Raw genomic sequence first — 27,735 nt, forward strand, 5'->3', positions numbered from 1 at the left:
CAGTGTATAATTGTTCTCTTATTTTTACATACTTAATTGGCATTTGTGCCTATCTTTAGGCGAGTCTTCTGAAGTGAAGACTTGTTGATGTTTAACATATGGACTTGTATTCGTGACTCAGATTCTCCTGGAAAAACTAAAGGTTGCTGTTCTTTCCTTATTCGGGTCTACATATTCTGTGAACAATCATTTTCAACCATGAACCTTATCAGGACCAAACTGAGACATGGTCCTATTGCTTATATTACCTAAAATTAAAAACAACATTCAAAACTCATTTACCCAAATATTTCAAGGAATGCGAGGTCACTGTCATGATTTAATTTTATGGATACCCTACAGTCTAATATTGTCCAAAAATAATACGGTTATTAAGTGAAATATCTTACTCGATTTTACGGAGCATTGTGGAGTGTAAAACAATGTACGTTGAAGTTCTGAGAAAGGCATTCTGAGATTGTGTGGACATACCGCTAGGATGAACCTAAGGAAGCAGGCGAACTAAGTAAACAAGTAAGAGTTCACTGTTATTACTCTCTTCACGGAGGCTCTATTTATAAATGGTAGCGGAGAAGACCCGATCCTGGCCTACCTTAGCATTCATATCTCCTATCAACATTTTTATCATTTATTGGACGCTGTCTATAAGCTTGCTCCAGTTCCTCATAGAAGATCTCCTTTTCTTCTGCGGTCTTCTCCTCAATAGCGGCATGTGCATTTAGGAGACTGTAGCTAAAGAATTTCCCCTTTATTCGTATGTAACATATCCCTGGACTTACTGCTTTAAATCCAGGAAAACATGGGGAGGGGTCGACCTCGGCGAATTTGTTTCGATTAGATTGAGGAGGTTCTTGAAAAAGCTAACTTATAAATATCCTAATTAAAGTAAGGCGAGTGCACCACCTACATACACTACTGGCAATTAAAATTGCTACACCACGAAGATGACGTGCTACAGACGCGAAATTTAACCGACAGGAGGAAGATGCTGTGATATGAAAATGATTAGCTTCTCAGAGCATTCACACAAGGCTGGCGCCGGTGGCGACACCTACAACGTGCTGACACGAGGAAGGTTTCCAACCGCTTTCTCATACACAAACAGCAGTTGACCGGCGTTGCCTGGTGAAACGTCGTTGTGATGCCTCGTGTGAGGAGGAGAAATGCGTACCATCACGTTTCCGACCTTGATAAAGATCGGATTATAGCCTATCGCGTTGCGGTTTATCGTATTGCGACATTGCTGCTCGCGTTGGTCGAGATCCAATGACTGTTAGCAGAATATGGAATCGGTGGGTTCGGGAGGGTAATACGGAACGCCGTGCTGGATCGCAACGGCCTCGTATCACTAGCAGTCGAGATGACAGGCATCTTATCCGCTCGGTTGTAACAGATCGTGCAGCCACGTCTCGATCCCTGAGTCAAGAGATGGGGACGTTTGCAAGACAACAACCATCTGCACCAACAGTTCGACGACGTTAACAGCAGCATGGACTATCAGCTCGGACACCATGGCTGCGGTTACCCTTGACGCCGCATCACAGACAGGAGCGCCTGCAATGGTGTACTCAACGACGAACCTGGGTGCACGAATGGCAAAACGTCATTTTTCGGATTAATCCAGGTTCTGTTTACAGCATCATGATGGTCGCATCCGTGTTTGGCGACATCGCGGTGAACGCACATTGGAAGCGTGTATTCGTCATCGCCATACTGGCGTATCACCCGGCGTGATGGTATGGGATGCCATTGGTTACACGTCGCGGTCACCTCTTGTTCGGATTGACGGCAGTTTGAACAGTGGACGTTACATTTCAGATGGGTTACCATCCGTGGCTCTACCCTTCATTCGATCCCTGCGAAACCCTACATTTCAGCAGGATAATGCACGACCGCATGTTGCAGTTCCTGTACGGGCCTTTCTGGATACAGGAAATGTTCGACTGCTGCCCTGGCCAGCACAGTCTCCAGATCTCTCACCAATAGAACACGACTGGTCAATTGTGGCCGAGCAACTGGCTCGTCACAATACGCCAGTCACTATTCTTGATGAACTGTACACCTGTACACGCCATCCAAGCTCTGTTTGACTCAATGCCCAGGCGTATCAAGGCCGTTATTACGGCCAGAGTAGTTGTTCTGGGTACTGATTTCTCAGGATCTTTGCAACCAAATTGCGTGAAAATGTAATCACATGTGAGTTGTAGTATAATATATTTGTACAATGAATACCAGTTTATCATCTGCATTTCGTCTTGGTGTAGCAGTTTTAATGGCCAGTAGTGTAGTTTTGATTTAAAAATCTGTACCTCAAAAGAGCTTTCAATCGTTGTGCCGTTGATATATGGCACTTTTTACTAACGAGTTTGCCGACCACAGGGTTATCCCACCACTTGCCCGAACACACGTCGAATTTTTGACATTATCGATCCTTTTCCTCTCTGAAAACAGGTTACGAGTAGAGGATTGTCTACTCACCTCCAAGGAAGTCGAAATCCGCCACTGGGTGGTCGCTCTCTGCAGTCGCGGGCCCCGTGGGTACGCCCGTGAAGTCCATCACGGCAGACGTGTCCTGCTGCTGCTGAAGTTCTTGGGCCGACGTCATCGGCTCCCCAAAGGCATCGCCCAGCAGCAGGTCTGCTGCTACGGGCGATGCGCCCCCGGAAGGCTGCCTGGGTGGCTGCTGCTGCTGCTGCATCATCACGTCGACGTTGGCGGCAGTGGTGGCTGGGGCGGCGTCGAACAGACCCAGGATGTCCGAAGTGCTGGGCCGCGCTGGCGCCTGGTTCGTCTGCAGGCAAGAGTCTCTGCTGTGGCCACAGAGTCGATGGTTGGTAGGTTAAGGGAACAAACAGCGGGATGATCATTCTGTCGTTACAGTGCTAGTTCATCTGAAGTTAGTGACGTCAGCTAGAAATTTGATCAAAGTGACAATGTGAGACCACGACGGCTGGATCAAGGATTTATTTCAAACTTTGTACGCTTTCGGTAGTTAAGTTGTAAGGCATTCTACTTAACAGATTTCGAAAAAAATCGTGGAAGACATTTTGAGTGTGAGTGTGATGTACCGGTGCGTTGCGACCCTGAACAGAAGCTGGCGACGATCATGTGATGGCGTTGATGTTCCGTAATCGGTGAATCGCTGGATCGAGTCCTGTACAGCCTTTTCTTATTTATATTTATTCAACACTAGTAATTTACACTCAAGCGCCAAAGAATCTGGTATAGGCATGCGTATTCAAATACGGAGATATGTAAACAGGCAGAATACGGCGATGCGGTCGGCAACGCCTACAAAGGCAAGTGTCTGGCGCAGTTGTCAGATCGGTTACTGCTTCTGGAATGGCAGATTATCAAGATTTGTGATTTTGAACGTGGTGTTACAGTCAACGCACGAGCGATGTGATACAGTATCTCTGAAGTAGCGATGAATCGGGGATTTTCCCGTACGAGTGTACCGTGAATATCAGGAACCCGGTAACACATCACATGCCCCACATCGCTGCGACCGGGAAAAGGTCCTCCAAGAACGGGACCAATGACAAGTGAACAAAATCGTTCAACGTGACGGAAGTGTAACCCTACCGCAAATTGCTGCAGATTTCAATACTGGGCAATCAGCAAGTGTCAGAGGGCGAACCATTCATTCAACGAAACATCATCGATTTGGGTTTTCGCAGCCGAAGGCCCACTCGTGTGCCCTTCATGATTGCGCGACACAAAGCTGTTAGGTCTCGCCTGGGCAAGTAGACACCGACACTGGACCGTTGATGACTGAAAACATTTCAAATTGTATCGGACGTACGGGTATGGAGACAATCTCAAGAATCCATGGACCCCGCATGTTAAGCAGGGGACAGTTCAGTTCAAGCTTGTGGAGGTTCTGTAATGTTGTGGGGCGTGTGCAGCTGCAGTGGTACGATTCCTACAGGTGACAGGTACGTAAGCATCCTGTAATCACCTGCATCCATTGATGTCCATTGTTCATTCCGACGGACTGCCGGCCGAAGTGGCCGTGCGGTTAAAGGCGCTGCAGTCTGGAACCGCAGGACGGCTACGGTCGCAGGTTCGAATCCTGCCTCGGGCATGGATGTTTGTGATGTCCTTAGGTTAGTTAGGTTTAACTAGTTCTAAGTTCTAGGGGACTAATGACCTCAGCAGTTGAGTCCCATAGTGCTCAGAGCCATTTGAACCATTTTTAGCCGACGGACTTTAGTAATTCCAGCAGGACAATGCGACACTCCACATATCCAGAATTGCTCGAGGGACACTTTACTGAGTTTAAACACTTCCGCTGGCCACCAAATTCTCCAGATATCAACATTATTGAGCATATCTAGGTCTTGCAACGTGCTGTTCAGAAGAGATCTCTACCCCCTCGTACTCTTACGAATTTATGGACCGCCCTGCGGGATCCATGGTGTCAGTTCCCTCCAGCCCTAATTGAGACATTAGTCGCGTCCATGCCACGTCTTGTCGCGGCACTTCCGCGTGCTCGCCGTAGCCCTACACGATATTAGACAGGTGTACCAGTTCCTTTGGCTCTTCAGTGTTCCGAGTTGGCTCAGTGGCTAGCACAATGGACTCGCTTTCGGGGGACGACGGTTCAAATCCGCGTTCGGCCATCCTGATTTAGGTTTTCCGTGATATCCCTAAACAGCTTCAGGCGAATACCGGGATGGTTCCTTTGAAAGGGCACGACCGACTTCCTTCCCCATCTTTCTCTAACCCGATGGGACCAATGACCTTGCTGTTGGGTCAAATCGGCGAAATCAACCAACCCTTCAGTGTATGATGAAAATATATATGTATTTACATGAACTTTTATTCTGTTTCCAATGTTATTTCGCTGTTTACTAATTTTAATTATTACAACAAATATTATGCTACTTTTGTTTCTATGGGTAAGTTAAAAACTTTATCCAGCGCCTTCAGACTTGCTCATATTTTGTTGACAATGAACGAGAAACCGATTCTCGTGAGGATGCTATTAAAATACTTTGAATCGAACATCGTCAATCTGTGTATCGATTTTTACGAAAATCTTGCGGTAAGCACGGTTTGTATCCAAAGTGTGGAGAAAAAAAGAGAAATTTTTCAAAATGTCAACGTGCTTTGTTTTTCCTTGGAATCACTGTATTCCTTGTGTATGCGCGAAAACTATATTCATTCGATGTAATACATAACACTTTATTTTGACCATGTCTGTGAGAAAAATGTCATACTGCAACTTGATATATCGAAACAACACCAGACGATTAATAGTATGTTACCCTCATATTCTGGCATATTATAATTCGTTGTATTATTCAATGAATTTATTTACACCTTTATTTATCGATTTTGACTTGGACTTTCCAGGACATTCCCTAGTCCTTGAAACGCTTGTGTGCGTTTCGAAGCGTCCAGGTGCAAAGCAGTTCTCGGAACCTTACCCGAATGGATGTACAATGCATTTTGGAAATCACATCAGGTATACATTAACAGGTAAATTTTATGCGTTTGGCCGTTTACTTGTTCATAAATATTTGTTGTCATAATAAAAATTATGCAAACGACCGGATAACATTGGGATTTCTGTAAAAGTTCATGCAAATTCACTTGCCTTTTCAACGTATTAGCTTTCCAATGTAATGCATGAAATAAAATGACTGGTACAAAATTATAAAGTTATTCGTGGCCACTTGTTGACAATCTGCCTGTTGGCCCCAGTCTCGGGTTCTTCGGCTGATGATTGTTCTGACGTTGCGCCAGCACTAAAGTGCGCGTCATATATCTTGGCGGCCGAGTTTAGGTTCGTTCTGCGCATCTGACGTCACAAAACACAGTCAGCCAATGAACAGAGAACGACGTTGCCAGATCTCGACAGCAGTGCAGAGCAGGACGAGTGTCTTCAGTTTTAGAAACGTTCAGTCATAAATAAAGTAATAGAACATAAGCAATGTCTTGATAGCAGACTTTCTTTTACAGAAAGTTTGGAAAAAGCATTCTTTATACCAATTGCTTCATATTCTATTAATTAATTAAACCAAACAAGCAATAAGACTCGTAATTCAGGCGATAGCAAGGAAAGGTGTTTGCTTCAATCTCACGAACTGCTTTTTCGCAATAAAGAACAGCGGTAATTGTTTATTTCCTACTGTACTTCGACGAAGCGTGAGTAATTCATACTCATACCAACAGTGTTTATAAGTAGTTGCGTGAGGTGCTAGAGTCCTTATGGAGATACACTGTTCGATGAGCTGAGGTAGCGGAACGTTTAAGGTGTTAGGCTGCCAAGTGAAAGGTTATGAGTTCAAACCTTGTGCGGTGCTTAATATTTTCTATATTTAAAAACAATATTGGAGTGCCTTACTTCACGAATTTTATTCGTTTGAATTAAATTTCTAGTGCTTTGCCTCTTCATTAACTTTTTCGCTGCTGCAGACACGTGCTCCCCGCATTCCGCGCTGTGCGCGATTTTGTCATCACTGCACTTCTCGCCTGTGCAGACACATGGTGTTCCCACTGCTTTGACACATTTATCATTCGATTTCACAAAAACTATTTGGCCAAAAAATTTGATCTTTACACGTCTTCTTGCCTGATACCTTCCCCCCATAAATGACTTAATTTTGTTTTGATGTGCGGCATTAAATGTAGTAAACCATTGCACGAAATTTTGAAGAGTTTGCAGAGGTAGAAGTCCATAGCGTATACTTTCCGTATGGTCGATTTTAGTTGCCACAATGTTGAGAATGAAATGTGGACAAGATACCTAAATTTCATATAATATTTACTGTATAACAATATCTCATTTAATTTAAGTACCACATAGGTGTCGTATGTAATATTGAGAAATATTCCGTCTTTCGCGACTGTAATAAAAGTTTTATGTACACACGGTGCGTATGGCTTTATTTTAAAGCACTTCCATCGGTGAAAGGTATGGCACATACACAATGGTATTCATGTTCTATTTCTTGTTTTTGTTCCACAGTCGCAGTTTTACCAATGGTATTGAAATATATCCCTCTTCTGCAAAAGCGACTTATTTAGACCAGACGCGTTTCTCTCTTTTGAAGCATCATAAGAGGACTGTATTTTGTGTCCTCCATTGCCAAGTTACCTTTCGTAGTTTTGTGCTGTGGTAGCACAATATTCAACGTTTGTGTTGGCTCATCAGTGTTTTAGCAAATAAATGCTGTATTTGTGTGCCACACACAAAATTATATTTGACATAGCTCTGAGCACTTCACTGACAGACGGTATATTCAAGTCCTAATGTTTTTGTAAGTCCACAGTTTTGTTTAATGTATTTTGTCTACTTCCTTTTGATTGATTGAAGTTCTTTAAAATAAAGGCAAACGTGCCCAGTGTAAGAAAAACTTTTGTTACAGTCGCGAAAGGTGGAATATTTCTCAATATTACATACGACACTTATGTGGTACTTAAATTAAATGAAAGATATAGGTATCTTGTCCACATTTCATTCTCAACATTGTGGCAACTAAAATCGACCATACGGAAAGTATACTCTATGGAACGTTTACCTCTGCAAACTCTTCAAAATTTCGTGCAAAGGTTTACTACACTCCTGGAAATTGAAATAAGAACACCGTGAATTCATTGTCCCAGGAAGGGGAAACTTTATTGACACATTCCTGGGGTCAGATACATCACATGATCACACTGACAGAACCACAGGCACATACACACAGGCAACAGAGCATGCACAATGTCGGCACTAGTACAGTGTATATCCACCTTTCGCAGCAATGCAGGCTGCTATTCTCCCATGGAGACGATCATAGAGATGCTGGATGTAGTCCTGTGGAACGGCTTGCCATGCCATTTCCACCTGGCGCCTCAGTTGGGCCAGCGTTCGTGCTGAACGTGCAGACCGCGTGAGACGACGCTTCATCCAGTCCCAAACATGCTCAATGGGGGACAGATCCGGAGATCTTGCTGGCCAGGGTAGTTGACTTACACCTTCTAGAGCACGTTGGGTGGCACGGGATACATGCGGACGTGCATTGTCCTGTTGGAACAGCAAGTTCCCTTGCCGGTCTAGGAATGGTAGAACGGTGGGTTCGATGACGGTTTGGATGTACCGTGCACTATTCAGTGTCCCCTACGGCACTGCGTAGGATCCTACGGTCTTGGCGTGCATCTGTGCGTCGCTGCTGTCCGGTCCCAGGTCGACGGGCACGTGCACTTTCCGCCGACCACTGGCGACAACATCGATGTACTGTGGAGACCTCACGCACCACGTGTTGAGCAATTCGGCGGTACGTCCACCCGGCCTCCCGCATGCCCACTATACGCCCTCGCTCAAAGTCCGTCAACTGCACGTCCACGCTGTCGCGGCATGCTACCAGTGTTAAAGACTGCGATGGAGCTCCGTATGCCACGGCAAACTGGCTGACACTGACGGCGGCGGTGCACAAATGCTGCGCAGCTAGCGCCATTCGACGGCCAACACCGCGGTTCCTGGTGTGTCCGCTGTGCCGTGCGTGTGATCATTGCTTGTACAGCCCTCTCGCAGTGTCCGGAGCAAGTATGGTGGGTCTGACACACCGGTGTCTGTGTTCTTTTTTCCATTTCCAGGAGTGTATATTTAATGCTGCATAATAACTGCGTTGAACATCGAAACAAAATTAAGTCATTTATGGGGGGAAGGTATCAGTCAAGAAGATAGGTAAAAATCTAATTTTTGAGCCAAATAGTTTTTGTGGAATCGAATGATAAAGAGTGTCAAAGCAGTCGGAACACAATGTGTCTGCACAGGCGAGCAGTACAGTGACAAAATCACCCACAGCGCGGAATGCAGGGAGCACTTCTTCGTAGCAGCGAAAGGGTTAATGCGGCCGTGGTAGCTTTACTTCATGAACTGCGCGCTCCTCCCTACACGTAAGCTTGCGAACTATGCTACACTATGGCGCTGCTTCTATTGGCACGTGCGTCGTGTGCAACTGGCAACGCAGCAATCTCCAGCGTCTAGGCGGGCATGCGCGAGCCGCCAAGATAAAAGAATTGAACTATAGTGGCTGGCATTGTCAAAGTTTCACCCTCCATTGCTGTTTGTCAAAATGGTGTTGAAAACAAATTAATGGGAAAAAGAACTCAAAAAAGAAAAGTACTGGAAACCAATATCACTGGGAACCAAAAAAGATGACCTACAAATCCCCTACTTAGCCTACGCAGACGATCTTGCAATAATGGCAGATTCTAGTGAAATGACAGTCAAACAGATAGAAACCTTAAAAGAGTGTGCAGGAAAAGTTGGCCTACAAATATCTTTTGAGAAAACGGTGTTTACAACAACAAATCTAGAAATTTCTAAGTTACAAACCAAATATGGAGAAATTAAGAGGGTATCATACTTTAAATATTTAGGAGAGATAATTTCTGAAAAATACTCACAACAAGAAAGAGTATTAAAAGCTCGTAGGGGTCTAGGGCTGGTCCAAAACATTTACAATAAAAAATGTGTATCTATAAATACAAAAATTAAACATTATAAGTCGGTAATTAAACCAATAATGCTATATGCCAGCGAAACCTTGACACTCAAAAGGAAAACAGATATGGAAAACCTGAAGAAAGAGGAAAGGAAAATCATTAGGAAAATTCTGGGACCAAGATGGACCAAAGAGGGGTATAGATTACAGAAAAATTCTAAAATTGAAGAATATTCTAACATAGAGATAGACATGAGGAAGAGGCGTCTAAAATTCTATGGCCACATAATGAGACTTCCCGATCACAGACTTACAAAAAAAATAGTAAGATACGTAGCATCCCTTGTTAATGGAGGAGAATGGATCAAAAATGTAAAGAAAGATCTGGAATTAGCCAACATTACTACTGAAGACATGAACAAAAGAAACAATTTCAAACTTAAAGTTGACAAATGGGAGGTCAAACCAGAGACAAAAGCGCCGAGAACTGGAACAAAATGGAGCGAAGAAAGAAAAGCTGAATTCTCGCAAAGAATGAAGACCTGGTGGGCAAACAAGAAGAATAAGAAGCCCCAGAAGTGAACCATCTTTACTTAGCGTCTTCCATGTTGGGAGCTTTACGACTAATAATAATAATAATAATAATAATAATAAAAGAAATCGATCTAGCGGGCCACCGATTACGGAGCGTGAACGCTAACCACATGACCGCCGCCATGTCGCGTTCTGGATCGCATGCACTGGTACATCACTGAAGCGCACAACATCTCCTGCGATTTTCTCGAAATCTGAAAGTGCACAGCGTTTGAAGTAAACCCGTTATCTGAACGTCGTGGACTCCGCTTGTGAAATGATATGTAGGACTGGTAAAATTACCGGAATGCGTGTCAGAGAGCAGGCGACAGTCCCCCAGGTCTCATCTGTGGTGAAGGAAATCCAGTATTCAATGAAAACTTAAATTCTTAACTAGCGAGTTTGTTTATAGATCTTTGTTGATAAAGACTTAGGAATTAAAAATATAACGATTTTTTTCCTTCCTCGTGCATTTTACACTTCACGGAAATGCTCATGGAACATGCACCTTTTGTTGCAAAATACCAGGGCAGGGAATCGAACGCGTACTGCCCACTTGATAGACAAGCTTTCTACCACAGAACCACGAATCCAAGCGAAAGATACCACCGCTTCAGTGCATTAAAGATGCCTGGTAAACTTTAAAGTCTTTTTTATACCGAATTTTCAAGTTCACTGCGTTCAAAGTTATGATCATAGGAAGTGACGATACGACAGCAGACGTGCACACAACCAAATGAATCGGCACAGAAAACTATGAACACAAACGATAGCATCACTATCTCCAACAGACTTCAATGAAACCGTGAATAAACTATTTGATACAGTGAATGTTAGCATTCCTTAAACTTGATTGTGTATAATAATTGTGTGTTGTTTATGGTTGTGCATAATAATTATGTCCGCAACTCGTGGTCTCGCAGTAGCGTTCTCGTTTCCCGAGCACTGGGTCCCGGGTTCGATTCCCGGCGGGGTGAGGGATTTTCACCTGCCCCGAGATGACGGGGTGGCGGTGTGTCGTCGTCGTCGTCGTCGTCGTCGTCCATCCATCCATCCATCCATCCATCCATCCATCCATCCATCCATCCATCCATCCCCATTACGGTCGGAGGAAGACAACGGCAAACCACCTCCATTACGACCTTGCCTAGTACGGCGGTGCAAGTCACCCGCATCGTTCCCCTACGCTCTTGCAAGAAGCATGGGACTTCATTTTCATTTTCCATAATAATTATGTGTTATTTATGGTTGTTCAAAGCAGAGACCAGGCAGAAAAATACGTGACACTTTAGACATTTTGACATGTTTAGCCACCATATTCGGTAGCGGCAGTAGATGAACTAGGAGTTCGATGGACAGTGGGGTTGGCGCAGCAGCAGTCAGCACTTCGACGGCTCAACGAACGAGCAATGCTTCCAAGAAGAACAATGACCAGCGCAGTTCGCACATGAGCGGTCAATGCTCCAGGAGCTGTCAGTATACTAAACTCTCATGCGTGACGTATCTGGCGATGCGGAGGACAGGGAAATGCCCTACCGCGCCAGCATAGAGTTAAAACAAGGAAAGCCGGCACGTGTGTCGACATTGGTCACATTTCTGCCCAACGGGAGAAGCATAGATCGATGACCAAAGAGTCAGTCACCGCCATTAAAACTTCGCAACATTGGCGAAAACACCAAATAAATACCTCTGACAAACGGGCATGAGGGGATCCTCTGAGGGGAAAAGAACAGACAAAGAAACAGATACATGTCCGAAAGAACAGACACCATTTATGACCTGCAGCCGTCTAGGACGACATTAGAATTATATATTAATACCTTCAGCTGCTGACGGGCGTTGATATATATCAGCGGGGACAGTTGAAAGTGTGTGCCCCGACCGGGTCTCGAACCCGGGATCTCCTGCTTACATGGCAGACGCTCTATCCAGCTGAGCCACCGAGGGCACAGAAGATAGTGCGACTGCAGGGTCTATATCTCGCACACGCCTCCCGCGAGACCCACATTCTGACCTTGTATGTCCACACACTACATTCGTTCAAAATGGTTCAAATGGCTCGAAGCACTATGGGACTTAACAGCTGAGGTCATCAGTCCCCTAGACTTAGAACTAGTTAAACCTAACTAACCTAAGGACATCAGACACATCCATGCCCGGGGCAGGACTCGAACCTGCGGACCGTAGCAGCAGCGCGGTTCCGGACTGAAGCGCCTGGAACTGCTCTGTCACAGCGGCCGGCCTACATTCGTAGTGTCCCTACACAACACACTCATTACTCGTGGAAGACATTCTTATCAAGTCCCGCAAGAGTTCGGGTAAATGAGTGTCCATGTGCACAGAAGTAAGAGGTCCTGGCCGGTATTGCCAGAACTATATATTTATATGGATATGGTGTCTGTTCTTTCGGGCATGTCTGAAAGAACAGACACCATTGATGACCTGCAGCCTAAATTAGAATTATATATTAATACCTTCAGCTGCTGACGGGCGTTGATATATACACTCCTGGAAATTGAAATAAGAACACCGTGAATTCATTGTCCCAGGAAGGGGAAGCTTTATTGACACATTCCTGGGGTCAGATACATCACATGATCACACTGACAGAACCACAGGCACATAGACACAGGCAACAGAGCATGCACAATGTCGGCACTAGTACAGTGTATATCCACCTTTCGCAGCAATGCAGGCTGCTATTCTCCCATGGAGACGATCGTAGAGATGCTGGATGTAGTCCTGTGGAACGGCTTGCCATGCCATTTCCACCTGGCGCCTCAGTTGGACCAGCGTTCGTGCTGGACGTGCAGACCGCGTGAGTCGACGCTTCATCCAGTCCCAAACATGCTCAATGGGGGACCGATCCGGAGATCTTGCTGGCCAGGGTAGTTGACGTACACCTTCTAGAGCACGTTGGGTGGCACGGGATACATGCGGACGTGCATTGTCCTGTTGGAACAGCAAGTTCCCTTGCCGGTCTAGGAATGGTAGAACGATGGGTTCGATGACGGTTTGGATGTACCGTGCACTATTCAGTGTCCCCTCGACGATCACCAGTGGTGTACGGCCAGTGTAGAAGATCGCTCCCCACACCATGATGCCGGGTGTTGGCCCTGCGTGCCTCGGTCGTATGCAGTCCTGATTGTGGCGCTCACCTGCACGGCGCCAAACACGCATACGACCATCATTGGCACCAAGGCAGAAGCGACTCTCATCGCTGAAGACGACACGTCTCCATTCGTCCCTCCATTCACGCCTGTCGCGACACCACTGGAGGCGGGCTGCACGATGTTGGGGCGTGAGCGGAAGACGGCCTAACGGTGTGCGGGACCGTAGCCCAGCTTCATGGAGACGGTTGCGAATGGTCCTCGCCGATACCCCAGGAGCAACAGTGTCCCTAATTTGCTGGGAAGTGGCGGTGCGGTCCCCTACGGCACTGCGTAGGATCCTACGGTCTTGGCGTGCATCCGTGCGTCGCTGCGGTCCGGTCTCAGGTCGACGGGCACGTGCACCTTCCGCCAACCACTGGCGACAACATCGATGTACTGTGGAGACCTCACGCACCACGTGTTGAGCAATTCGGCGGTACGTCCACCCGGCCTCCCGCATGCCCACTATACGCCCTCGCTCAAAGTCCGTCAACTGCACATACGGTTCACGTCCACGCTGTCGCGGCATGCTACCAGTGTTAAAGACTGCGATGGAGCTCCGTATGCCACGGCAAACTGGCTGACACTGACGGCGGCGGTGCACAAATGCTGCGCAGCTAGCGCCATTCGACGGCCAACACCGCGGTTCCTGGTGTGTCCGCTGTGCCATGCGTGTGATCATTGCTTGTACAGCCCTCTCGCAGTGTCCGGAGCAAGTATGGTGGGTCTGACACACCGGTGTCAATGTGTTCTTTTTTCCATTTCCAGGAGTGTATCAACGGGGACAGGTGAAAATATCCATATAAGCATATAGTTCTGGCAATACCGGCCTTGACCTCCTCCTCCTCCTGTGCGGATGCACACATATTCCCCGAACTCTTACGGGACTTGGAAAGAATGTCTTCCACGAGTAATGAGTATGTTGTGTAGGGACAATACGAATGTAGTGTGTGGACATATAAGGTGAGAATGTGGGTCTCGCGGCAGGCGTGCGCGAGATAGTCCTTGCAGTCTCACTATCCTCTGTGCCCTCGGTGGATCAGATGGGTTGAGAGAGTGTCACGTAAGCAGGACATCCCGGGTTCTAGTCCCGGTCGGGGCACACATTTTCACCTGTCGCCGTTGATATATATCAACGCCCGTCAGCAGCTGAAGGTATTGATATACAATTCTATGATAAAGAAATGTCGCCTGGACGGACGAACTGATGGTTAGTCAGCTTACGTCTTACTTCATTGGAACTTTTTTTTTTTTTTTTTTTTTTTTTTTTTTAGCCACTATGCTGCTCGACTGAAGATGTCGGCATCACGCCAATAGGTCAACGCGGAAGATACCATCCCAGATGTTACCAGAAAGGAGTTCGCGTGGCACTTACCCAGGTGGCTGTTGAGGACGAAGGGACTGCGGTCTCACCAAATGGGTCACCTGTGAACTTATAGTTTGATGAAATCCGCCAGAAGACGCCGAACCTGAGGGTCACTGATTCGCTTCCGGGGCGGAGCACTCTGCGCCATACCGTGGTCACTTGTTAATAACGCAACAAGTGAATTCACAAGGAGAAAACCGCGCCGCGCCGAAGAGGATCACGGGCACGGTATTGAAAGAACAACACGTCGCGTAGCCCTCCGCTGCAACTCGAGCTGTCGCCATGTCAGCAGTCACTGGAATCTGAAGCTGCGACTCGGCGCCGCACCACTGCCATTAGGAACTGAGTGTGTTAAAACACACTACATTATTCTGTTTGTTCAAAGGTTCTTGTGTGTCAGTAAATGACTGACAGTGGAACCACCAATGTGTTTCACTCACACCTCACCCACTGATCCAAGTAGAGAACCCATTCCACCGCCCACAAAGTGTCGCTTTCCCTCCCACCGTTCCTGAAAAGTAATGACATTTTCTCCCCTCTATCACTGACGCTCAATATCTAGTGTCATAAAGCAGTGACCCGCTACAAACTGGCAACCCATAGTCCATTTCAATTACGCAAACTAAGGCCGTAGTGATAGTAATAATGACCAGAAGTTGATCTACTCTCTGTCAGCGTAAGCACAGACTCAGTCTACAGTATTTCCAGAAACACTACCAACTGCTAACAGTCCCAATTAGATTTGATAATCTGAAGCAAGGAGTTAGTACAAGATTCTCCACTGACTTCATGATAATGACCACAGTGTTAGTTCGCGGCTTACCCAAGACCTACGGCCTCTATCCAAAACCTCACATTGTTGTTGTTGTGGTCTTCAGTCCAGAGACTGGTCTGATGCAGCTCTCCATGCTACTCTATCCTGTGCAAGCTTCATCTCCCAGTACCTACTGCAACCTACATCCTTCTGAATCTGTTTAGTGCATTCATCTCTTCATCTACGATTTTTACCCTTCACGCTGCCCTCGAATACTAAATTGGTGATCCCTTAATGCCTCAGAACATGTCCTACCAACCGATCCCTTCTTCTAGTCAAGTTGTGTCACAAACTCCTCTCTCCCAAATTCTATTCAATACCTCCACATTACTCATGTGATCTACCCATCTAATCTTTCAGCAGTCTTCTGTAGCACCACATTTCGAAAGCTTCTATTCTCTTCTTGTCCAAACTATCGTCCACGTTTCAATTCCATACATGGCTACATTCCATACAAATACTTTCAGAAACTACTTCCTGACACTTAAATCTATACTCAATGTTAACAAATTTCTGTTCTTCAGAAACGCTTTCCTTGTTATTGCCAGTTTACATTTTATATCCTCTCTACTTCGACCATCATCAGTTATTTTGCTCCCCAAATAGCAAAACTCCTTTACTACTTTAAGTGTCTCATTTCCTAATCTAATTCCCTCAGCATCACCCTACTTAATTAGACTACATTCCATTATCCTCGTTTTGCTTTTGTTGATGTTCATCTTATATCCTCCTTTCAAGACACTGTCCATTCCATTCAACAGCTCTTCCAAGCCCTTTGCTGTCTCTGACAGAATTACAATGTCATCGGCGAACCTCAAAGTTTTTCTCCTCCATGGATTTTAATACCCACTCCGAACTTTTCTTTTGTTTCCTTTATTGCTTGCTCAATATACAGATTGAATAACATCGGGGATAGGCTACAACCCTGTCTCACTCCCTTCCCAACCACTGCTTCCCTTTCATGCCCCTCGACTCTTAACTGCCATCTGGTTTCTGTACAAATTGTAAATAGCCTTTCGCTCCCTGTATTTTACCCCTTCCACCCTCAGAATTTGAGAGAGAGTATTCCAGTCAACGTTGCAAAAAGATTTCTCTAAGTCTACGAAGAACCCCACATGAAATGATTAAATTACAACAGCGATAGTGACTACGCCTGGTGGCGCTGATATCAGGTTTGAACATGAGCTAACTGATTAATTTCAAGCCCAATTAACACTTAGATCCACGTTCTAACAGAAGCTTGCGTACTCATCGAAGCTTGGAATAAGAGTGTTATTCCCCAACAGCTTAACAGCCGTCCGGCTGCTGGGCGTGGTCTCGGCCAATCCCCAACATCCACTACAAAAGGCGACACGCTAAGCGAATCACATGGCTGGGAAAAGTGCACGACGCTTATGGCTTCTGTGGCTTGAGAACAAGGGAAGTTGTAGTAAATCTTGGACGCTTCCTCACGTGATCTCCCTTCAACCAATCAAAAGACTGGTTATGAAAACGGCGGGAAGCATGTTGTCGCCTTTGTGACCTCGCTCCCACCGGTCGAGTTTGAAGAAGGTGAACGAATCTCCCTTGTCCCAGGTGAGGGGGATGCCAAAGATGCCATGTTACTGTTCTCATGCAAGTGGCTGCATAAGGAGCCGGCGTGTGGTAGAGAATGAGGCGACTGACCTCAGTAGTTACACGAGCAAGTTAAATGCAATAAAATTGCTGATTAGAAATCCTTCCCCAGATGTCAGCAAATGCCAAGACAATCTGCGTTACATAAAGATTAATTATAAACCCGCAACAGCTAGAAAGTCAAAATATAAAAGATACGTGTCAGTAACATCGACTTTTCACTGATACCTTGTCTCTAATATTGCCGGCGCGTACGGACAGATGATTAGGTTGGTTGTTTCCTCTGAGACAGTGGTTTTTATTACCACACTTGACGTTGTACGAAGGGACTCTCAGCAGGCCAGTCCATTTGAGCTACACTATTGACCACAAACCGTTAACTTGCACACATTGCTCTATGACTGGGTGCACTGCCACAGTGATGCAAACATTTATCTCCAGACTGTTTATGAATTCTATGTAACACCTATTGCTGTAAAATGTGCCCATATGTTTCGGCATTTCTGTTTTTCAAGCACAAAACGGGATCATAGGCTAACCACGAAAAACTCCCTCATACCAAAGCTTAACTCTCTCTGTACTTCACTGTTGGCAATATACACGTTGGCAGGTAACGTTGTTGAGGAATTCGCCACATGCAAACTGTTCCATGAGATTGTGACAGGATGTAGCCTCATTTATCGCTGCAAATCACTCTTTTCCATTCATCCGCTCTTTACACACCACCTCAAGCATCGCTTACCATTGAGTGCAGAAATTTGTGGCTTATGAGGAACTGCCCGACTATTGTATCTCACGCTTTTTAACTCCATACGCACAGTGTTTTACCAGATGGACTGCTGGTAGCATTTCCGGACTCACTTTGGGACCCTCAAGCGATTCCTTTCGTTGTTTTCATGCGATGTTTTACCCCACTGCTTTCCACAGTACTCAATCGTCCTTATCCATCAGTACGTAAGTTCTTGGTTGAGCCTTTGTCGCTCCTCCGCTTTTCCACTTCACAATCACATCGTCAGCAGTCGACGTGAGCAGCTTTAGAAGAGTTGAAATGTCCCTGATGGTACCCTTACTGAGGAGATATCCAATGACTAGTCCATATTAGAAGTCATTGATTTGTCTTGTCTGATCCAGTCTGTGTTATTGCGTCTCCACTGACAAAACAACACTACCTGTCTCCTCCTGTATTGGCGGATCAGCTCTCGTGGCATCTAATGATCAGTTCCGCAATACATATGGGTGCCCTGATACTTCTGATCACTTTTCCTCAGTAACGGCGCAGTCAGCGCGGCGGATCGCTAACCGAAGGTGCCCGGATTGGATTCGCGGCTGGGTCTGGGATTTTCTCCTCATGGGAACTGGGTGTGGTGGTGTTCGCATATTCGTATCGTCATAATTGACATTCCACTATTGAGAAGGCTGTACTGGCACGTACTGAAAACCAACAGATTTAAAAATGCTTTTGATTAGATATTGGAGGTTGTGGGTCTCCACCAAACAAGATCGTGCCAAGCAGAGATAGAGCGCCAGAAGAGCGGACCCCACTTCATTGCGAACGCTGGGAAAGAAGTAGCCTGTACGTCTAATAATTGCAAGGTGCGATCTTACCTGCGCCAGGGATACACTTGTTGGAGGCTGCTCGTCAGCAGTGCCGAAGATGTCCATGAAGTCTTGCTGTTGCTGCTGCTGCACCACGGCCGGGGGCGGCGGCTTCTCGGGTCGCGGAGGCCTCTGCGGCGGGCCGGCGGCCGCCTGCGTTGGGGGCGGAGCAGGCTGCGGCGTAGGCGGCGGCGCGGGGGCGGGTCCCGAAAGGTCGAGGTCGTCGTCGTCGACGCCGAGCAGCAAGTCCCCCGCGAGCTGCGACTGAGGCTGGAGGGTCTGGGGCTGTGGCTGCAGCTGGTGCTGGGGCAGCATCATGTCGGGCGTGGGGCTGGGAGAGTGCAGGTCGCGCATCGGCGTCGGGCTGGGCGTACGCGTCGCCTTCAGCCTGCCAACAGGGGCCACCGGTGATGGTTCAGGCGGTTGCCGCTAGGCGACGCTAGGAAGCGGTTCTAGACGCTTCAGTCTGGAACCGCGCGACCGCTACGGTCGCAGGTTCGAATCCTGCCTCGGGCATGGATGTGAGTGATGTCCTTAGGTTAGTTAGGTTTAAGTAGTTCTAAGTTCTAGGGGACTGATGATCTCAGATGCTAAGTCCCATAGTGCTCAGAGCCATTTGAACCATTTTGAAAACAACTGCAGTGGTTGATGGATAGGGTAAAAGGTCAACCACTCAACTACAAACTAAGAACCTCCAGCTAGAAAGCGTTGATAGAGGTACCAACACAACTTGTTACCATAAAAGACACTATTTTGGTATCCATATCACAATTAAAAGTCGCTGCAGTGGGTGTAGCCTGAGAAATCATGCGATAGCGCCCACACTAGAGAGTGATAAAACCCAGCTGCACGGATAAAACGCAAAACTGAGTCAACTATAGAAGTATCGTCACCTAGGATTAAAGGAAGTGCAGCTGGTACATTGAAGGACTGTCTCAAGGGGGCTAAAAGGGGCGGTGCATCAGAATATGGACCACTGTCAGCCCTGCATTACAGCGACACTTGGGCGGGTCCTCACGGCGAAGGAGATAGCTGTGGGTCAACCGCGTCTGTCCAATTCGGAGATGGCAGAGAACAACTGAGTCCCTACGCGTGCTCCTCAAGGATGAGTTCCATACGTCCGCGGACGACTTCACCAAGCAGAGCTTATTTGGCGTGATCAGATCCACCTTTGCCCCTTATGCAAGCAGTTATTCGGCTTGGCACTAGTTGATAGAGTTCTTTGATGCCCTCCTGTGGGATATAGTGCTAAATCCCGAGATGGTTGAAGGGCCTGCCAAAGATCTTCGCGCAGTGGTAACATCGGTCCCCGTCAGATCACCGAAGCTAAGCGCTGTCGGGCTGAGATAGCACTTGGATGGGTGACCATCGGGTTTGCCGGGCGCTGTTGGCAAGCGGGGTGCACTCAGCCCTTGTGAGGCAAACTGAGGAGCTGCTTGACTGAGACGTAGCGGCTCCGGTCTCGGATACTGACATACGGCCGGTAGAGCGGTGTGCTGACCACATGCCCGTCCGTATCCGCATCCAGTGACGCCTGTGGACTGAGGATGACACAGCGGCCAGTCGGTACTTTGGGCCTTCATGTCCTGTTCCGGAGGAGTTTTTGAAGGGCCTGCTCATTATGCTTCAAACGTTCTCAATTTCAGAGAAAGTGGTAGAGTTTGCATAGCACGAAGACAAGCAGTGGTAAAAATCTTGCCGTGTGTGAGGGATATTATCTTGCTGATATGTAACCTAAGGTTGGCTTGCATGACGGCAACAAAACGAGGTGTAGAATATCTTCGACGTACTGCTGTGCTTTAAGGGCGCCACTCATGACAACCAGTGGAGTTCCGGCACCCGAATCATCACTCCTGGTTGTCTGGCCGTATGGTAGGTGACAGTCTGGGCGACTCTAGACACGTCTAGGTTTCGAAGTGGGACTCATCACTTAAAAAATTAAGCTGATTCCTGTGTTATATTGTTGATAGCGTTTACATACGCTCATGGCTTGTCTTTATTTTATCTGTTATTACTTATATGTTGTACTTTTATGTAATGACACGTTCCATCAACTTTGAGATTTGCTCCTCAATTTGGTCCTGCGGAACCAGACGTGTAAATCAAGAAATGGAAACTGAACTCGGCGGCTTACGGAAGAAGGTCTTCCCGCGCACCACGAACGTAACAGAATAAGGCAAAAATCTTTGTGGGTCACAAAATACCTTCCGAAGCACACAGAGTAACAGGCTTCCCGGAGAAGAGTCTAGTAACTCTATTGCAGTCTATGAGATTCCAGGCCGAAAACGTGTGTGCAGAGGCCCCAGATAGCGTTGGGCTACCAACCCGACTATCTCCCGCCATACGGCTTGACAAGATCTGGGGTACCATTTCATTTCATTGCAGGACCACTGTGGCTGTCAGCCGTGATACCCTTGCGTAACAGCAGTGGATCGACGACATTCGACATTCACACTCAGTTTTGTTGCCTTTCATGACAATCCGTCCTGGACTTACATTTCAGCAAGATAATGCGCGCCCCCCACATGGCGAGAGTTTCTACTGCTTGTCTTGATGCTTGCCAAACCCTACGATGGCCACCCTGAAAGGTCGACGGATCTCTCCCAACTGAGGGTCCGCCCTGACAGCTGGGTGGTCAGCGTGACGGCTTGCCGTCCTACGGGCCCGGGTTTGACTCCCGGCTGGATCGGAGATTTTCTCCGCTTAGGGACTGGGTGTTGTGTTGTCTCCATCATCATTTCATCCCCATCCGGCGCGCAGGTCGCCCAATGTGGTGTCGAATGTAGTAAGACCTGCACCAACGCGGCCGGACCTGCCCCGCAAGGGGCCTCCCGGCCAACGACGCCAAACGCTCATTTCCATTTCCCAATTGAGGACGATTGGAGCGTTATGGGCAGTGCCCTCCAACCACCACAGGATTTTGACGATGTAAGGTGCCAATTGGATAGAATTTGTATGATACCTCACAGGAAATCGAACAATTCTATCAATTCCAGGCCGAAAAATTGCTTGCACAAGGACCAGGAGTAGACCAAGACATTGACTTGCTCAATTTATGAAGCTCTTCCTCTTTGAACAAATCATCCAATTTTTCTGCAATTGTGATCATTTGTTCGTCTCTCCACTAAACGACATCTACCGATTTCCGACCCATTGCGGTATTTTCTTTGTGGTGCTTCGCTTTTTCTTAGAGTGTAAATAATATTTTGCAGGACATCAGGAAAGCGTTTCCTATTTAATACTGATTTTTGTTCATGTCTTCTGCATGGCCTCAAGGAAAAAAATTACAACTGTAATTCCCACTAGTTTAAAGCCGTTCCCAGTACCAGCACAGCAAGGCCATGTGGGCTGATGTTACGATGCCAAATCAGGCAGTCATCTGGGATGTTGCGTCTGCAACTAATGAAAACGCTTTTGTCGCATATTGGTCTCACGTCTCCATAGCTGTCCATCCAGTGCGGTTGCACCTATGTTAAAGCTATGTGCAGCGTCAAGCAACGCAAGCCACCACACTTCGGCAAGACCTATATATGCTTCATAACATGTCCTGCAGAAATCAGTGCATTTTTTGAAAAAATTTAAAATAAAGCTTTGTACGGGTCTCGTTAGATTCTGTGTTACACTGCCTGACAAGATACGTGAAGTACCAAGTAGAAATGGTTAGATATCAACGTAATTTAGTACATGTACACACCATTGATGGTTATGCTAATGATTACAGTTGCAGTTATCTGTTACAGGTTGAACTGTCACCAAGATGCAGTAGTGTTTTTTCCAGGCCTGGTAAGACATAGAAGGATAACAAACAGCATCAGAGATTGAGGGTGGAGCACACATTGGTACCATACAATCATGTGAGACAGCCTTATCAGCACTTGTCAGTTTGAAAGGGGCCTCATTGTATGTCTCCATTTGGCAGCCGATAACAGCTGGAGGTGCCGTGCATCGCAGAGCGACCAAGGAGGTCATTTTCCTCCCCACAAGTTACTGGTTTGTTCCCAGCTCATAGCCAAAGAAGTCTACATCTACATAAACTGGATGATTCAAGAGCAACAGTAAACATTTCAAGAGATGCTAGCACAGAGTAATGAGAATAAAACATTCAGTGTAAGATGTGTCCAACTTTTATCGGTTACGGTCTTACAGTTGTTACAATGTAACCCAAACGGGAACCTTTACTACCAAGAAATGTGACCATTTATGCCAATACATATTCCGTGGAATGTTACGTTTACACTATGTCACCGACGACTTGAACGTGCAAGGGCGCCGACATGGTAGAACAATATACCCATCCTCGTAGGCAAACGACCCTCTTCCAGTAATGCTGAATATTGTTTCAAGGAAGTGTAAGTGAATAATCCCCTTAAGACAGGGGGTCACTTTGTGGAAGCAGAGGCTAGCGGAGGGCTGCACCTTTTCAAATGACTGCATACATCCGTTAACTTTGCAGTTCAGAAAAGGTATAAATTTTTAAATAAAAAATTCTGATTTTCTTACTGGACCGCACAAAAACCATTATCGAGCTGCTAGCAGCCTGCGGGCCGCTATTTGCTCACACTTGCCTTAAGACGATGCCATAACACAACAGGACCAATCAACTTAATTGTAACATACAGTAAAACACATTTACAGATAAGAGTTCTTTAAAATGTGCCTCAACGAAAGGATGTGGATTTCATTCCTACCATCGATGTGAGTTACGAGTGTTAGTGATACCATCACGCATGAAAGTGTCTTTGTCAATAGAAAGTATTGATGAGAATACTTGGATATTTGTAATCAGTCAGCGATAAAATTCCAGTCGCCTTCATTTCCTTCTCGAATGTGTTGAATCGTCGGCCAATGATAAGGGTAGGTGCCGCCCATATGTTATATCCACCATACTCTCGTATGTGGAACATACACTACTGGCCATTAAAATTACTACATCACGAAGATGACATGCTACAGACGCGAAATTTAACCGAAGGGAGGAAGATGCTGTGATATGCAAATGATTAGCTTTTCAGAGCATTCACACAGGGTTGGCGCCGGTGGCGACACCTACAACGTGCTGACACGAGGAAAGCTTCCAACCGATTTCTCATACACAAACAGCAGTTGACCGGTGTTGCCTGGTGAAACGTCGTTGTGATGCCTCGTGTGAGGAGGAGAAATGCGTACCATCACGTTTCCGACTTTGATAAAGGTCGGATTGTAGCCTATCGCGATTTCGGTTTATCGTATCGCCACATTGCTGCTCGCGTTGGTCGAGATCCAATGACTGTTAGCAGAATATGGAATCGGTGGGTTCAGGAGGGTAATACGGAACGCCGTGCAGGGTCCCAACGGCCTCTTATCACTAGCAGTCGAGATGACAGGCATCTTATCCGCATGGCTGTAATGAATCGTGCAGCCACATCTCGACCCCTGAGTCAACAGATGGGGACGTTTGCAAGACAACAACTATCTGCACGAACAGTTCGACGACGTTTGCAGCAGCATGGACTATCAGCTCTGACACCATGGCTGCGGTTACCCTTGGCACTGCATCACAGACAGGAGCGCCTGCGATGGTGTACTCAACGACGAACCTGGGTGCACGAATAGCAAAACGTCATTTTTTCGGATGAATCCAGGTTCTGTTCACAGCATCATGATGGTCGCATCCGTGGTTGGCGACATCGCGGTGAACGCACATTGGAAGCGTGTATTCGTCATCGCCCGCCGTGATGGTATGGGGTGCCACTGGTTACACGCCTTGGTCACCTCTTATTCGCATTGACGGCACTTTGAACAGTGGACGTTACATTTCAGATGTGTTACGACCCGTGGCTCTACCCTTCATTCGATCCCTGCGAAATTCTACATTTCAGCAGGATAACGAACGACCGCATGTTGCAGGTCCTGTACGGGCCTTTCTGGATACAGAAAATGTTCGACTGCTGCCCTGGCCAGCACATTCACCAGATCTCTCACCAATTGAAAACGTCTGGTCAATGGTGGCCGAGCAACTGGCTCGTCACAATACGCCAGCCACTACTCTTGATGAACTGTGGTATCGTGTTGAACCTCCATGGGCATCCAAGCTCTGTTTGACTCAATGCCCAGGCGTATCAAGGCCACTATTACGGCCAGAGGTGGTTGTTCTGGGTACTGATTTCCCAGGATCTATGCACCCAAATTGCGTGAAAATGTAATCAGATGTCAGTTCTAGTCCGTTTATCATCTGCATTTCTTCTTGGTGTAGCAATTTTAATGGCAAGTAGTGTAGATACGTATAGAAATGTTGTGTCTGCTACTTGAAGGCATACATTTTGTCAATGGGTGTGCTTCTCCATCCACATTCTGTTCATTTGCACTTTATGATGATGATGATGTATGGCTGCTATAGGCTGCAACATTCTCTCACAGTTTATTGTAAACTCGAGTATACATTTTTCAGTCTGGTGCCTGGGAAATCGTGTGCTATATTCTCTAGAAGCAGCAACAAAGTTTCAGTTACAAAATCTGTACACAAATACCACATCATTATGCTCAGCATTTGTGAATATGTGTGGTATGCTTAACGGTGCAGTAGATTTGGCCAACACATCAAAATCACAGTTGAAAAACTCAAACATGCAAACGCAAGCTGAAGTTGACAACCCTAATTTTAAAAAAGTGGCAATCGACGAATAAACCCATAACAACTGGGGTACCAAGACACGAAATCAAAACTTATCACTGTAACCAGCTGCATCTGTGTAACCAACAGATGCTGGACGTGTGTTACAGGGAATTTTTTAAATTCAGATTACGCCCCCCCCCCCCCCTCCCGCCGTAATCTAGTTACTTTTCCTCATGAAGCAACCAGCATACGAGCCACTTGGTACAATGCATGGTGGTGAGTATTTGGTACCAACACGTGTTTATCGATTGTCTCCCCTATTTCATTTACGACTGAGGGGAGAAGGAAAGACTGTCTATTCACCTCAGTACGCTTCCTACTCCCACATATCCTATTCTGTCCCTACACGAGACATTACTCTAAATATTGTAATAATTAGAATTGCTTCCACTAGAGTATTATATGCAATTTCTTTTGCTGATGCAATACCTCATTCCAAAAATCAAAATCTTCTCTTCACTTTCCCTAATACTGATGTTAAGTAAGCATCCCACTTGATACTACTTAGTTATACTTCTTACTTGTACTACGCGTAATACTCAGGACCACTAGTCTTGTAATCTCATATTTTCAGGTTCTCTCTCTCTGTTGTAGGAATTGTATTGCTTTTATCCACACTTACAGAGCGCTGCCAATTTTTACTCCAAGTGGGAATTTTGTTCAAGTATTTCTGCAATTCCATACGCTCGTCCAACGATGGTACTTGCATATGGACAATACAATCGTCTTGTATTGCTACCGATACTATGTGATAAATCTGTTTTATATATAAAGCAGTGTTATTTTTTTACGTCTATGCTCTCCTCTGAAACCCCTGCATCCATTTCACCCAAATGTGCTGCAGGAACAGCAGGCCTCACGAGATCCCGCACTGTGGTGTTTGTAACCTCCTACCTATTACAGGAGCGGAGACACAGGCAGCCACTGGGCCGATAACAGTGGCGAAAGTGCATGAATGGGCTTTCAATTGGTTCCTCATCCACTCTGTCCACCATACTTCATCCCGAACGACATCTTCCTGTTTCCTCACTTGAAAATTTGGTTTGATGGGAAGAAATCTTCATCAAATTAGTAAATGATACTTGCAGTCAGTGAGTGTTTTGCAAGGTTTGACAGAACCTATTTTTTTAGATGGGATGAAAAAGCAGGAGGATCGCTGGACCAAGTGAATATTCCTCAAAGAAGACTATGTCGAGAAGTAAAGTGAGTTGTTTATGAAACATTTTTTCTTACCAAGCCACCCTTGTACAAGGTATAGCTGTGATTCAAATTAGTTTCATGGGACACAGCTGTATATGGTAATAAATCCTACCATTATACAAACTCCTGTTGTATTTGGACTTATTGAAATAAGAGTTCTCATACGCAATTCATGGACACCGTATATAGGTATTTACGGTAATTTTGTAAAGTGAAGCTAACAAAGACGACAGTACCGTCCTTCAAAAATATTACTTGAGTTTCCATCCAATACAATGTTTCAGTCATTTATCTATTAGAGACTGTAATAATTTACCAACTTAATTGAAAATGAGCATTTCGATCCATGTCCACACATTAGAATGACTTGTACAAAGTTACCTGTTTTTAATCATGTTTATAATCAAATGTTATTACTCAGATGAAACAAGAATCAAAATTAATTGGGAACTGAATGCCTAATCAACAAAACAAATAGTGTTAAATTGACTTCAAATGCAATCGCAAGAATGAGTAACAGTGGCAAGACTCATTGTAGAGAAACTGCCAATAGATACCACTAGTTTGCAGGACAAGTTACAGCTCGAGAGTTTATTTATTTATTAGTGTCTCTGTATACACATGACCTGCACTCTATAAATAGTGCTGTGTGTGTGTGTGTGTGTGTGTGTGTGTGTGTGTGTGTGTGTATGCGCGCGCGCGCGTGCTTTCACAGCTCTCCTACTTTACCACAGTACAGATTTGAAACGAATTTAGTACACATATTACTTGTTGTCTGGGAACAAGTACTGTGCAGATACTACCATCAAGCTCCCATGCTGGTGGTGGGGGTGAAAGAGGGTTGGTAGCACCTGGGCTTCTAGGCTGTGCTGCATGACAGGCATGTTGTGCAGGTAGTATTGGAATGCATTACAGGGGATATACATGTGCACAGGCAGTGATTTTATATATATATATAGTGAGAGAGAGAGAGAGAGAGAGAGAGAGAGAGAGAGAGAGAGAGAGAGAGAGAGAGAGAGAGAGAGAGAGAGAGGGGGGGGGGGGGGGGAGGAGTGTGCAATATGCTTAGACTTTCGAAGCTCTGGATAAAACGCTATTATGTTAATAAGGCTGTAACACATCATAAAGATTGTATCAACAGAAGTCGCCAGATTGTGTTGCAGTCGAAAGCCCGAGGAAAGTTCAAGGATTCTCGAACCTGGTCAACTACTCGAAGAGACGAAATCAAGCTCAAGCGCAACACTGTTTAAAACACCACATAATCGTCATGAGGTTAGCACTACAAGAAGTTCTACGAGTCATCTGGGGCGTCAAAACAGGTTGAT

At 46.0% G+C, this 27,735-nt stretch overlaps 1 protein-coding gene and 1 non-coding gene across 2 annotated transcripts in view; both read right to left on the bottom strand.

Annotated features, from left to right (window-relative positions):
- The window catches only part of LOC124716751, a 324,669-nt gene that overhangs the window by 113,613 nt on the left and 183,321 nt on the right, over positions 1 to 27,735 (bottom strand). Inside the window, exon 18 of the mRNA XM_047243294.1 lies at positions 2,479 to 2,810. Coding sequence (XP_047099250.1) covers positions 2,479 to 2,810 — 332 coding nt within the window. The remainder of the gene's footprint in view (positions 1 to 2,478; positions 2,811 to 27,735) is intronic.
- On the bottom strand, positions 11,890 to 11,964 carry Trnat-ugu. Its single transcript has one exon. It is a non-coding gene; the product is annotated as a tRNA-Thr (tRNA).

The sequence above is a fragment of the Schistocerca piceifrons genome, chromosome 9 (genome assembly GCF_021461385.2).
Source record: "Schistocerca piceifrons isolate TAMUIC-IGC-003096 chromosome 9, iqSchPice1.1, whole genome shotgun sequence".
NCBI lineage: Eukaryota > Metazoa > Arthropoda > Insecta > Orthoptera > Acrididae > Schistocerca > Schistocerca piceifrons.